Here is a 13,787-nt window from a genome sequence, read left to right on the forward strand (position 1 = left end):
ATAAAAACATGATTATGGATGTGAAAACATTGTTAAAAAAAGGAAGGTTATGGGCTACAGTGGCCATTAGATTGTGACTCAACTCTGCAAATATCAAGATTTTTAAAAACACGATTCTGATAGTTACACATAAATTAAGAAAAATATTATTTCCTGATGATAATTGGATTGGGTTTGAGCTGATGAATTACTTACGAAAAAAAGGAAAAACAGGATATCACAAAACAAGATATGAGAAGTGATAGAAAGTATACTAGGGACACTGTGGAATTAATTGACTGGAACACACAAGTTCTGATCGAAATCTTAGGACTGCAGAAAAAAGTTAATAGATAGTAAATAATACATTTACTGTTTATTATACCCCTACTCCAGCGATAATAACTGTCATCAAAGGTATATATGAATTAACAATTTTGGAGTTTGTTTTGAGACAAGCATACATATTGTTGAATTTTTTTTAAAAATATGCTAAAATTAGAGTACTCTCTCTCTCTCTCTCTCTCTCTCTCTCTCTCTCTCTCTCTCTCTCTCTCTCTCTCTCTCGTGTATATGTAGCTTATGTAAATCGTTTTACAATTAAAATTTGTAGATTACATTATAAAATACAAATTTGAGTTTTTGTAACAACTTTACTTATTTAAATCGATTTAATTGTTTTACTTGGTTAAAACAGCAATTTATTAATAACTCAACAAATCATAAATGCTTCTGAACACATGATGGATAATGATTTTATTTTTATAAGCTCATGTACATTTTAAACTTTAAATATACTTTTCTCCATAACAACCATATTGCACGAAAGTCAATGAGCAAGGATAAACCTCTTCTTGCTATTTACAACTCCAAAAATCTCGGTAACTCGTCTGTTAATTCCTATTAATTAATGAAGTTATGTGAAAACTGCAGGACAAAGGTTCGTTTCACTAAAAGGCGTAACTTTAATTTGTACCCGCCTTTGGTAAAGCTTAAAATCTACGACTGACTAGTGATGGTAGTAACATCTTAGTCTTAAACATAAAAAAGATTTTTGTGCTATTGTTTCGCAATATCGTACTTAGCTTTATGTTTAGTTTAAACTTTATTTCATTTGAATTGTACATCAGTATAAACAATAAATAATACAAACAGGATTCGGAAACAAGTTGTTACAACTTATATTAATCCGTTTCCTTAAAGCTTTATGTTTACAGGTTTGCATTATACAATGCACATAATTATTGTTTTTTAATACTTCTTGCCATCAATTTATGCACTCTTTTGATTAAAACTTTTCATTTCGATATTGGTGTAATTTAAATACGTCGTGTTCGACAAATAAACAAAATTATCTCTCTATTTATCTCTCTATTTAGCATTTTGTGGATATTTCTAAATATGTTGTTTTTCGATGTCAAAAGACAATACACTTCAATTGTTGTTTTCGTTTTAAAATCCTAGAAATAAAACATTAAGGTTCCATGATAAAATAATATGTTGTAGCATTAAATCTTGTACATGTATATAATGTTATAGTGAATACATGTTGAACGGAGTCAGGGTGTCAGTATCGCGTTTATTACTGTAATTTTGATTTAATAAGCATTTAAAGAAAAAGAATTATATTTAGGAGAACCTTCATATTTGATAATGCCCTAAAAATAATATCGGATATATATACGTATGTTTATGGTCACATACCACTATTTTTACCCCGTGCTCATTGACCACGCAATTAGTTCCATTCTAAAATATGTATGTATTATTTTAAAAATTCCTAGGGGAACTAAATGGCCGAATTTGGTTCCTTTTATGGCATGGATGGAAAGAAGAAGGTTTGAAAAAAAATACAGGCAGGAAAATTTTTAGAAAAATTATCTTTACAGGCGCAATAGAAAGGGTGTAAAGAGGCCAATGTTTACACAAATTCCAAAGTGAAAGTGAATTTTTCATGGTAGGGGTTATTTTAGGGGCCATATCTCAGTTCCCTCTTGATTGATTTTCCTGTAGTTTGGATATGTTGTTGGACTAGTGTCATTCTATAGGTATGCTGTATATGAACTCATTTGAGCCGGTGGAATTTTTTATATGATTTATTTTTGTATAAAGGAATAAGAGGGAAAAATAATTGTGGTCTGTGTCCTTATACATAATTACATGCAAGTTAGAACAGGAACGATAACTCCAAGACCATTTATTAAGCAATCGGCAACCTCGGCTGATTCCGCTACGCTCCATACAAATTGTCGAGTGCGCGAGACACCCGAGTAGTTCCGAGTGTTTATTAAGTACTTTCGTTTTAAATTCTTCGTAAAGGAAAACTACCATCATGGCGACAGCAAGTGACGAAGACAGCTGTTTGACTACTGATGTAATGCTGTGTTCTATTTGCTTAGAACAATATAAACAACCTATGAGTTTACCGTGCTCCCACTCCTTCTGTCTGACTTGTCTGTCTGCACACATTATCACATCATGTGTAAACTGTGACCCGCCCCTTGGCTTTCCGTGTCCTCTGTGTCGCAAATTCATTCCCGCACCTGGTAAAATTAAGGAATATTCTGTTGACCAGTGGGCAAAACTATTTCCAGAGAATAAATTTCTTGCCTCAGTTGCGGTTGGGACTAAGCCAATTTATTGTAAACCGTGCCAAGAAGATGAAGAAGAATCGAAAGCAAGTAGTTGGTGCAGGGATTGTTCCGAGGTACTGTGTGACGATTGTGTGAAATGTCACAAGAAATTTCGACCAACTCGAAGTCATGTTGTAGTTACTTTAACCGAGTGTTCTGCGAATTTTCCTCAACCTGTTGATCTGCATAAATGTGCGGCTCATGATGATCGAAAATTGGAGCTAATATGTAAAGAGCATATCATCCCATGTTGCTCTATTTGTGTTATTAAAGAACACGTCGGCTGTAAACAGTTTTGTCAGCTAGAGGATGTTGATGAAAACATCGTAGGACCTAACAATGTCAAGAACTTGCAAACTGGGGTGGAAACGATGTGTTTAAATCTTCAAAAAATTATCACAGACGAAAAAAATAATATGAACAGCCTTGATGATACATCCGACGCATTCGCCAAAGAACTGTCGGAAATAACCACAGCTATCATAGACAATGTTAAAATGCTGAAGGTAAAGCATTTAAATGAACTTGCAAAATTATCCAAAGAATCCAAATCTAAACTTGAGAAGTCGGTGCACTCTACTGAGCATAGACTTCTCTATCTTCAATATTGGAAAAAACAGTTATTGACCAATATGTCAACCGAGACAAATCTTAAAACAAACGATGTCTTATCATACATCAAAATGAAGGATTTTTATGAAAACATCAGAAAATTAAATTATTCAAAGTTAGAAATTTCCATTCAAACCGAAATTTTTGACAGTGTTCGGAAGCTAACAAGTTTGTCGTGTCTAGCAAAGACATTCGTTTGTGAGAATAGTAATCCACAGGCGTTCGATCTAAGGAAAATTGATTTAAAAAGCGCTGATGTAGTCAACATTTCCGAATTTAAAATTGAAAATTGTGATATCACTGACGGGGTTTTTCTAAGACTAAATAAATTGTTAGTCGCAGATCGTACAAATAAAAGATGCGTGCTGTGTAACACTGATGGTGTAGTTTTAGAGGAAATATCTTTACCGGGGAAGCCATGGGGAATGTGTGTCCACGGGGAGAATGAAGTCCTCGTAACACTACCTGATAACAAGAAGGTCGTAGTACTTGATGCCAATTCACTTGAAACAAAACAATCAGTTTCTATTGATTGTGATTGCCGTGGAATATCAACGTCTGGTAACACTGCAGTGATTGATGCACGCGACTCTGTCGTAATGTATGATAACTTTCTTGATGAAAATATTTGTAAAACATTGACAATAAACACAAGGTCTACTGATGATGTAGCACTTGGAGGAGATGGAAATATTATTTTCAGCAATTACTCTAAACATTTTTTCAAAACTGTTGACAAAAAGGGGAAGATATTATTTCAGTACAGCCACGAAGAATTAAAGGATCCGCATGGATTAACAGTGGACGGGCATGGAAATATATTTGTAAACGGAAGTGTCAGTAATAATATCCATATAGTGTCAAATGATGGAAAGACTTTAAGAATCTTAAAAGGAGTGCAGAGCCCTCGATGTATAAAATTCTTAAATGGAACTTACCGATTTCTTGTTGGTCAGGCAGGTGGCCGCGTTAAAGTTTTTGAACTTCAGAATAGTTAAATACCATCAATATTATGAAATTTTATGAAACGGTAACAATTTTGTACTATCACATAGTCTTTTCTAAATAAATGAATGAACTTAAATGGATCGGGTTTGTTATATGTTTCCAATTGTGATGGAGAATCATACATGTAGATTTGCCTTTCAGTGAAGTAAATGTACTTAATGGATGTCAAAGAATGCAGAAAAAGACTTTTTTAAATTTAAACATTTTCTATGTGGCACTAAAAACAGTCGTCAGGGGAACATGATTTTCCAATATGAAGCGAGGTACCGAGGATTCAACTGCAGTATTTAAGGTCCTTTTTGACTTATAATACTCTATTACCCAACTACCTTTTTAATGCTAACATTGTGTCAAACTTTCTTGTTAATAACTGCAAATTGGTTTTTTTTCAAAACTGTAATACATTTATGACATGAACAATTAAATCAATATATTATGTATTTAACATGTTTAAAATACTAAAAATCAATATTTTATGTATTTGAAATACAAATTTATAAATTTATATAAAGTATATATATAAGTTCTACAACTTCGATTGGTTCAATGTTTTTTTACAACAAATAACAGCAAATAAATTAACAAATCATAAATGTTTATAAACACCGAGGCTAGATAGGAGGTTTCTCTATCACCGATTCCAACATGGTGGAACTGTTGATGATTGCAGTGGTTGCTATTACAAATATGTAGCCTGAAAATGAAAGAAAACAATAAAGTCAATTTACTTAACATTTTTGAAAAGTTGTTGTTCTCAATAAAAATTTTAATAAGATAGGGTCACACTTAAAAATTAATGTAGATTTGATCTGTGTTAAAAAAAACATACATACAGTTTACAAATTAATGCATATGCAAGTTTAACTTTTTAAAAAAATCAATATTAATAGTATTCTTCATGCATTTCAATCTTATCATAAATATTCAATTACCCCTAAAGAAAGTATCACGTAAATGGATCAAGTTCTTCTAATATTTGTAAAAATGTTGTAAATCATTATAGTAATATTGATTCTAATATATTTTATAAAGTGTTTTCTCAAATATCTATGTTTCAAAGTTCTGACCTTTTTTAAAACTATTAGATTTATATAAACATATGCTAGCCTATTACATATGGTAAACTCTCAATATTTTCCAAATCAACCATTGTAAGATAAAAGCCAATGACTCATATTAAACTCGATCCATTTTCAAGCATTGAATGTTACCGATGAATAAAAAATAAAACGAATTATTACAAAATATCAAACGTGTTCTGCAATCTTTGGGATTCCCTACCTTTTAGTTTGCCCAGGAATCGTAGAGCGGTAATTTCCGAGTAGGTGCATCCTCCCAGGAAATAGACGAGTACTACTTTACTGACGGGTCGATCCTGTCGAGCCGATTTACCTGTAACAAAAAATTTAACTTTTAAGAAAATAGTTCATAATTTATCTATCGACAATACGTTATGCTTTTCATAACGGTTAATATGTGTATTATGAGTCAACATCCTTTTTCTTTGATGAGATAAAAGCATGATTATGGAGACATGTTTTTAAAAGGATAAGCGGTCAATATTAATGAAAATTTTGTTTGCTGAATGCATATATTGCTTTGTGAAAATTGGATTGGGAACATGCATTAGTTGTTAATAATGGTAATATATACATATATAGTGGTTCATGCCGAAATATGTTTGGCTCCTGGTATCAAATCATATGGAGCCCAGGAACTTAAAATGGGGTTCTTAATTGTAAAGTACTTCCTTACTTCTTTTAATGATTATACATGTAAACAGTGTTTAGACAAGAAGTTTTCATTTCTTATCAGTTTTTCGTCAGAAATATCCTATCAATGTACCATTAAGCAGAAAGCAGACATGATAGTGTGTCGTTTTAGCCTGTTATTGTCTTACCCGCTCAATTACATAAGTACATGTACAATGTAAGACAATTCAAATTAAGTACTAATGAATGCATGTTTAGTACTTTATTTAAGTGTACATTGTTATTGGTGTGCTCAAAAACGCCGAGTCTGATAAACAAACAAAATTAACTGCCTTCTCAGAATTTTGTAAAAACTTTATTTTTCGAAATATAACTTCTGAATATAGTAGTGTCAAGCTCACAAGATAATACAGTTGCATTGGTTTTTTTTTCAAATTTGTTTCTATATTTTAGAATACCATTAGGATAAAGTGTTTAAGAAGGTGAACGTATAAAATTGTTATTCATTGATTAAGATTACTAATTATGTCACGTTGTAAATTTTGAAATTACCGGGTGGCAGTAAATTCAAAATTTACCATATGACTTACTAAAGTCTTTCCAAAAAGATATCATAAAATAAAGAACATTTCAAGTACAAAACAGTGTTTTTTGTGTATTTATTGTAACGTTAAATGTTGACAGAAACAAATGTTTATAATTTCGTAAAACGAAACGAGGATCAATAAATCTTATTTTGCTATACTATTAATATTTATATCAATTAATTATACCCGTTACATACATACAGCATTGTTGTTCATTGTTGTTTTATTTTGATACCGTTCACATGAAGCCAAACACTCTTATTATTTCTTGAGTCAAATTTTGGCAATATTTGCAATTACTATTTGCAAGGTTATTTGTGATTGATCTTCTATATACATGTATATCATGATAATCTTTCAAGAAAACAAATGCAATTGCAAGTTGAGATTAATCTTACAAGTTATGAAAAATAACGCCCCCCCCCCCCCAAAAAAAAGAGAAACAAGAGGCCCATGGGCCACATCGCTCACCTGAACAGCAGTTCCTTGTAACGTTACATTTCGTAGCATATGCTTTTTCTATTTTAAACATTGAACCCCTTTCTGGGGACCCAGTTATGGTCCGAGGTTTATGGTTGGCTTGAACAACATAAATAGTAACATAGGAATGAAAATGTGTAGCACTGCGGTGGGACCGCACGTACACAACCTGAAAAACTGAACGTAGAAGAGTTCCACTTCAAGAGGAATAACTCTCAGACTGTACAGAACATCAAGAAAGATAACTCTTGGTTCCACTACATTAGAGTTTACACAATTTGAGGATCCTTGCATTGTAATCTCACAAACTGTAGCATTATAGTTCTCGAGAAAAACTTTTTAAAAACATTTTCAATATATCTTTCTATGTTAAACTTTGAACCCCTCTTGGGACAACAGTATTAGTCCAGTGCTAAAGTTTTAATTATTTGGAATCTACACTATTTAAGGATGCTTGCATAGTTATCTCACAAGCTGAAGCATTATAGTTCCCTAGAAAAAGATTTTTCAACATTTTCCCTCTATATTTCTATGCTAAACTTTGAACACCTCTTGGGGCCCCAGTATTAGATTGAGGTCACGGCTTTTATAATTTCGAATCTACACTATTTGAGGGTGCTTACATAGTTATCTGACAAATTGATGCATTGTAGTTTTCGAAAAGAAGATTTTTAAACATTTTCCATATATACCCGGTACTTCTACATTTAACTTTTAACCCATCTTGGGTCCCTAGTATTAGTCCAGGGGTCATTATTTTAAAACTGTCGAACCTTCATTATCCAAGGTTGTATGCATGATAGTAATCTCACAAATTGAAGCATTGTAGTTCTTGAGAAGAAGATTCTTTAACATGTTACCTTTATATTTCTATAATAAACTTTGACCCCATCTTGGGGCCCCAGTATTGGTCCGGGGGTCACGATTTTACCAATTAGGAATCTACATAAGCGAAAGATGCATGCATAGAAATTCCACAAACTAAAACATTGTAGTTCTTGAGAAGAAAATTTTTAAACTTTACCTTTATGTTTTTTAAAATGTTTAAAATTTGAACCCCTCTTGGTGCGCATCAATTGTCCGGGAGTTACAATTTTTTGAATCTACATTATTTAAGGATGAACATGTATGCATAATAATATCCCAAACAGTTGCACTATAGTTCTGGAGAAGAAGATTTTAAAACATTTTCCTATATATGTTAAAATCTAAACCCCTACTGGGGCCCCACTTTTTGTTCGGGGGTCACGATTTTTACAATCTTCACTATATATACAAGCTTTTGTGTAAATATTGGCATTTCTGGTGCAGTGGTTCTTGAGAAGAAGATTTTTAAAACATTTTCCTATGTATTTCTATGTTAAACTTTGAACCCCGCCTGGGGCCCCAGTTTTGGTCCGAGGGTCACAATTTTTACAATTTAGAATCTTCACTATATATACAAGCTTTTGTGTAAATATTGGCATTTCTGGTGCAGTGGTTCTTGAGAAGAAGATTTTTAAAACATTTTCCTATGTATTTCTATGTTAAACTTTGAACTCCGCTTGGGGCCCCAGTTTTGGTCCGAGGGTCACGATTTTTACAATTTAGAATCTTCACTATATATACAAGCTTTTGTGTAAATATTGGCATTTCTGGTGCAGTGGTTCTTGAGAAGAAGATTTTTAAAGACATGCACCCTATACTTACTGTTTTGCAATTATCTCCCTTTTGAAAAGGGCTGTGCCCTTTATTTTAACAATTTATAATTCCCTTTCCATAAGGATGCTTTGTACCAAATTTGGTTAAATTTGGCCCAGTGGTTTTTGAGAAGAAGTTGAAAATGTGAAAAGTTTACAGACGGACGGACAGACAGACGGACGGACGGACGGACGGACGGACGGACGGACGGACGGACGGACGACGGACAACGGGTGATCAGAAAAGCTCACTTGAACCTTCGGTTCAGGTGAGCTAAAAAAGCAATGACAATGCTGTGAACCAGACTCGACCTTTTCAAGTGTGAGTTTTGAGTACAATACATTGTCTGATTATACATGAATATCCCATCTTATAATAGACATCCATACCTGATTTGTCCTTGAGTGGTGTACTGTGGTCTGAATGAAGCAAAATTTATAAACAAAATGTATAATATATGATAAAGGATACCAAAGGACCATATCTCATTTGATGGCAAATCATTTCAAATACATGTACATGAAAGAAGCTGAACTTCTAGTTGTGGGTTGAAAACTTAATATAAGTTAGCTTTTTTTTTTTTTTTTTTTACAGCTGTTTAATATCAGTTGAGGGCAGATTTGCCTATCTACAAATCATACACATGATATTACCCATCACTTATTGTTTGTGGGGGAGGCAAACATAAAGAAATATTATAAAAAAGATAATAGGATTTTTTTTTAATTCAAAAGACTCATGCTGACCACATATTTACATTCTATTTTCAGGAACCATAGAAAATTTTTATTTGTCAACAGAAATTATGATTGTTTTGGGTATCTAATTCTGACAACATTCACATCCAAGAAAACCTAACATTAATATACTAATACATCTCAAAAACTTGTACAGTTAATCATTCTTGTTAAGAAATGTATGCAGGTACGATAAATCATAATATCTGCTATAATCTTAAGTAAATAAGATCTACAATTATTCAAAGCAGCTCTTGAATATGGCAACACCACATTCACGAATGGATTGATTTTACAACTGACAAAAAAAAGTCCAATTTGTTTCAGATCGATAATCATTTTGAAGTTGAATAACACAGATGGACGATTTTTGATCGTCACTGTTGCCATGGTTACATTTGGATGCTTTGACATGGTTCTCACTGTGCACCCCTGCAGGGAGGTATTTTGTGATCTCTTCCATTCCAGTAAAACCCCCTCTAGTTAGAACCTGGCAAAAAATAAAATAAATATTATACATGTAATAATAACACTAGACCCATTTTGTGAAATACATCATGTGGTAACATACTGTAGATTCCTTATTTTACACAAGTACTTAATTCCGCGATTCAACGGTTTTCCATAAAATCGCGAGAACATAATATCATGAATGCCGAAATTTTATCATTGTTTCATGTAGGTAATCAACATATGTCCGAATTTTAAAAGCAAGATTTTGAAATTCGTTATATGGGCTTCTTGCGATTTTACACGAATATTAATTCCTTGAGTTTAATAAGGAATTTACAGCAATAAGTACAGAATAAGTTTTCTTAATATTACAGTATTTGTTATCCCTAATCAAACTTATGAATTAAACATGCTCATGTAAAGGTGAAGTGATACCGGTAACTAAAAGTATCTTTATTTTACATCAATAAAAAAAAATGTAATAAAAAATCTTTCACTTGTAATAATCTGTCATCATTTAATTAAGAGCCCCTGCTCCTACAAGAATCCAGTTTTTCCCTACCTGTTCCACAAGCTTACAGGACAATGGGGCATAAGCACAACTGAACACATATGACATGTCAGTGGGGTTCTTCAGATCTATGTCGTCTGACTTTGGTATCTACATGTAAAATGAACAAATAATAAAAGGCATTATCAAACATTACATTAACAAGAATTGAAAACGTCTCGAGTATCTAGGAATTCAATTAAACTTTGAGTCATAGGATTTTAAACATTTATCCACAGGGTAATAACTGCTCATCAAACATAAAATTTGGGTTTTATCCTAAAAAAATTACCAGTACCAAATTTATGTGCTGAAGGTAGTGTCATGTTAAATTATTACTGTGAGTTCTAGTAACATAGGTGCTTTCCAATCTTTTCCAATCTTTCCAATCAGATCAGGCACGTAACATTCGGGGGCCGCAGCAAAGAGCAGTAAAACATTTTTTTCTTAAATTTACATACACAAAATTGAATTTTCGAATTTTGACCCCCCCCCCCATGTATTATATTGAATTGAAAATAAGGAAATAAACAGTGAAATTGAACATGGAACTGAAGTTAAGGTGGAAGGCTACATCGTCAAAACATGTCTGACTTCCGTTCGAAACGCCATTGTGTTCCGGATTGATAACATTATGTCGTGGTACAAAATAGCTATACACCGTTTAATTGAACTCTTCTAACTAAGGAGGTGAGATAGGAATGAAATCACCAAAACGCTTAGAAAATATGTCAATTTTCTTCCTGTTTAAAGCTTTTAACTAACATTGATTATCAGCTGTTTTGTACGAAAAACGTGGAATCTAAATAATATACCATTTCCCTGCTCTGCTGCTATTGGCAACACATTTTTGTCATGTCATCTGCAACAGACGATCATACATATGTGGCGGATTATCGATATAGGTAAGCAGATGTCAAATTTTCATTTAAACTATATATGTATGATGAATATAAAACGAAAGTACCGTAGTGCGATCTCTTGAATTGATCCTAACTTCCCAAATTAAAAAAAAACATTTTCAGTAAAAGACTTTCACTGAAACTTTGACATTAAACTAATGTATTTTGATTAAAATAGATACAACTAGGTAGCAATAGCAGTGGAAGCCCGGATTTGCAAGCCAAATGAGGGAAAGACATAATTCTGAAAAGGAGCATGTTTTTCATTTCCACACATGCATGTGTATCACTATGGACATCTAATGTATGTATTGATATGCGTATGGTTGTTGTTTATAATTGCTATTGTATATAAGAAAGTAAAAGTATAAAGAAATATAAATATAAGTATAATATAATTAACTACTAATATTTTGTTCTGAGGAGTTAAATATATATATAAATGCATTCATCAATAATATGATTTTTCAGCTTCAAACATTATCATAAGCACTACTTATCTTATATCTACATATTTAGCATAAACTTGTTCCTTTTTTAATTTTTTCTTCGTAATTTTTATTAATTAAAAAATTGATCCCAAGACATTTGAGACCATGTAAAATAAAGAAAGACAACTTTTAAACAGGATCTTTCATACCAAGATTTTTGCAATAATTAAGTATTTCCTTTAATTTTTCAATTTCATTCAATTTCTTTTCTTCATCCCATTCACCAACGAATATTGTTTATATTTTCAGGTTTTTGTGGGATTTTGTCCAGCAGTTTGCCTTAAAAGAATTTTTTTATATTATAGTTTCATATTTATGTGGATTCCAATAAAAATCATACAAACTTCATTCATGATTTTTTTGTTTTTCATTTCTAAACTTAATAACATTTCACTTTCATAAGAATTCTAAAACAGGAATGTTTAAAAATTTGATTAATAAGGGGTTATCTGGAACCAGACTGATATTTTAAAAATTCTCTAGAAAATAGTGTATTGTATTTTGAGGTATATTATTGTTGAATACTGTGCCTAGTATTGGTAACAAATGCATGCAACAAAAATCTCCTACACTTATTTGGTGTAGAGATCCACCTTAATTAAAGGTCAACCCCAGGATTTTGGAAAGTAACTATTTTCCTCTTTATTTTATTTTACTTTTTTTTTTGGTTTTTTGTTTGTTTGTTTGTTTGGTTTTTTTTTGGTTTAGTTTTTGCTTGTAAAAATTATTTTAATGAGTCTAATAAACATATGTAGTTACAGAACCGGAATTTTCTCAGGTTTTAAATGTTAACCGCTCCTAAACGTTTGCTAGCTTTTGAAGTTTTTTGTCTGTAAACGTACCGAAACAAAAAAGGCAGAGAAGTTCCGCAAGGGGTGTGATACGGATCCGTGATAAACTTTATCAGCCCCGGATGCCGATACGAGTTTTTGTCATCTGTACATGTAACATATAATTAGAAAAAAATAACTGTATCTATTTTTATAAAATATATGTACTATGTAATAAATGTTTATACATTTAGATATTAGTTGAAATTGGTGACAGGAACGATAACTCTTAGCCCTCATTTATAGTAGATATCTACTTTCGTTTTAAATTCTCTTTGTAAAGGAAAACTGCCATCATGGCGACTGCTGGTGACGAGGAAAGTAGTTTGACTACTGATTTAATGCTGTGTTCGATTTGCTTAGAACAATATAAACAACCTGTGAGTTTACCGTGCTCCCACTCCTTCTGTCTGACTTGTCTACCCAAACACATAATAACTTCATGTGTGAACTGTGACCCACCCCTTGGATTTCCGTGTCCTCTGTGTCGCAAATTCATTCCTGCACCTGGGAAATTTAAGGAACATTCTGCTGACAAGTGGGCAAAACTATTTCCAGAAAACAAACTCTTTGCTTTGGTGGCTTCTGTTGAAAAGTCAGTTTGTTGTAAACCATGCCAAGAAAATGACGAGGAATCGAAAGCAAGTAGTTTGTGCATGGATTGTTCCGAGGTATTGTGTGACGATTGTGTGAAATATCATAAGAAATTTCGACCGACTCGAGGTCATGTTATAGTTTCTCTTACCGGATGTTCTGCGAATTTTTGTCAACCTCTCGTTCTGGATAAATGTGAGGCTCACGATGGCCGCAAATTGGAGCTAATCTGTAAAGAGCATCTCTTCCCATGTTGCTCTGTCTGTGTAACTTAAGATCATGACGGCTGTAAGAAGTTTTGTCATCTAGAGGATATTGATGAAAATATCGTAGGGCTCACAATCTAAAGAATCTTCAAGCTAAGGTCGAAATGATGTGCTCAAATCTTGAACGAATTATCACTGAGGAAAAAAACAATATGAACCGCCTTGATGATGCATCGGACAAATTTGCCAAAGAATTGTCGGAAATAACCACATCTATCATAGCCACTATCAAAAAGCTAGAGGAAAAACACTTAGATGAAATTGCAAAATTAA

General features: G+C 32.6%; 1 protein-coding gene and 1 long non-coding RNA gene across 2 annotated transcripts; both read left to right on the plus strand.

Moving 5' to 3' along the window:
- The first annotated feature begins 2,248 nt into the window (after positions 1-2,248).
- Positions 2,249-4,303, plus strand: LOC136276658 (tripartite motif-containing protein 2-like). Its single transcript, XM_066089259.1, has one exon. The coding sequence runs from the start codon at positions 2,312-2,314 to the stop codon at positions 4,220-4,222; it is 1,911 nt and encodes a 636-aa protein (XP_065945331.1). The 5' UTR covers positions 2,249-2,311; the 3' UTR covers positions 4,223-4,303.
- Positions 4,304-10,994: 6,691 nt separating this feature from the next.
- Positions 10,995-12,172, plus strand: LOC136276659 (uncharacterized). Its single transcript, XR_010715212.1, has 3 exons — positions 10,995-11,336; positions 11,512-11,637; positions 12,074-12,172. It is a non-coding gene; the product is annotated as an uncharacterized lncRNA (long non-coding RNA).
- The last annotated feature ends 1,615 nt before the right edge of the window (positions 12,173-13,787 follow it).

Source organism: Magallana gigas, chromosome 6, assembly GCF_963853765.1.
Source record: "Magallana gigas chromosome 6, xbMagGiga1.1, whole genome shotgun sequence".
NCBI classification, from domain to species: domain Eukaryota; kingdom Metazoa; phylum Mollusca; class Bivalvia; order Ostreida; family Ostreidae; genus Magallana; species Magallana gigas.

Excerpts from the sequence above, each read along its gene's own strand:
- LOC136276658 (XM_066089259.1), top strand. The coding sequence starts at position 2,312 with ATGGCGACAGCAAGTGACGAAGACAGCTGTTTGACTACTGATGTAATG.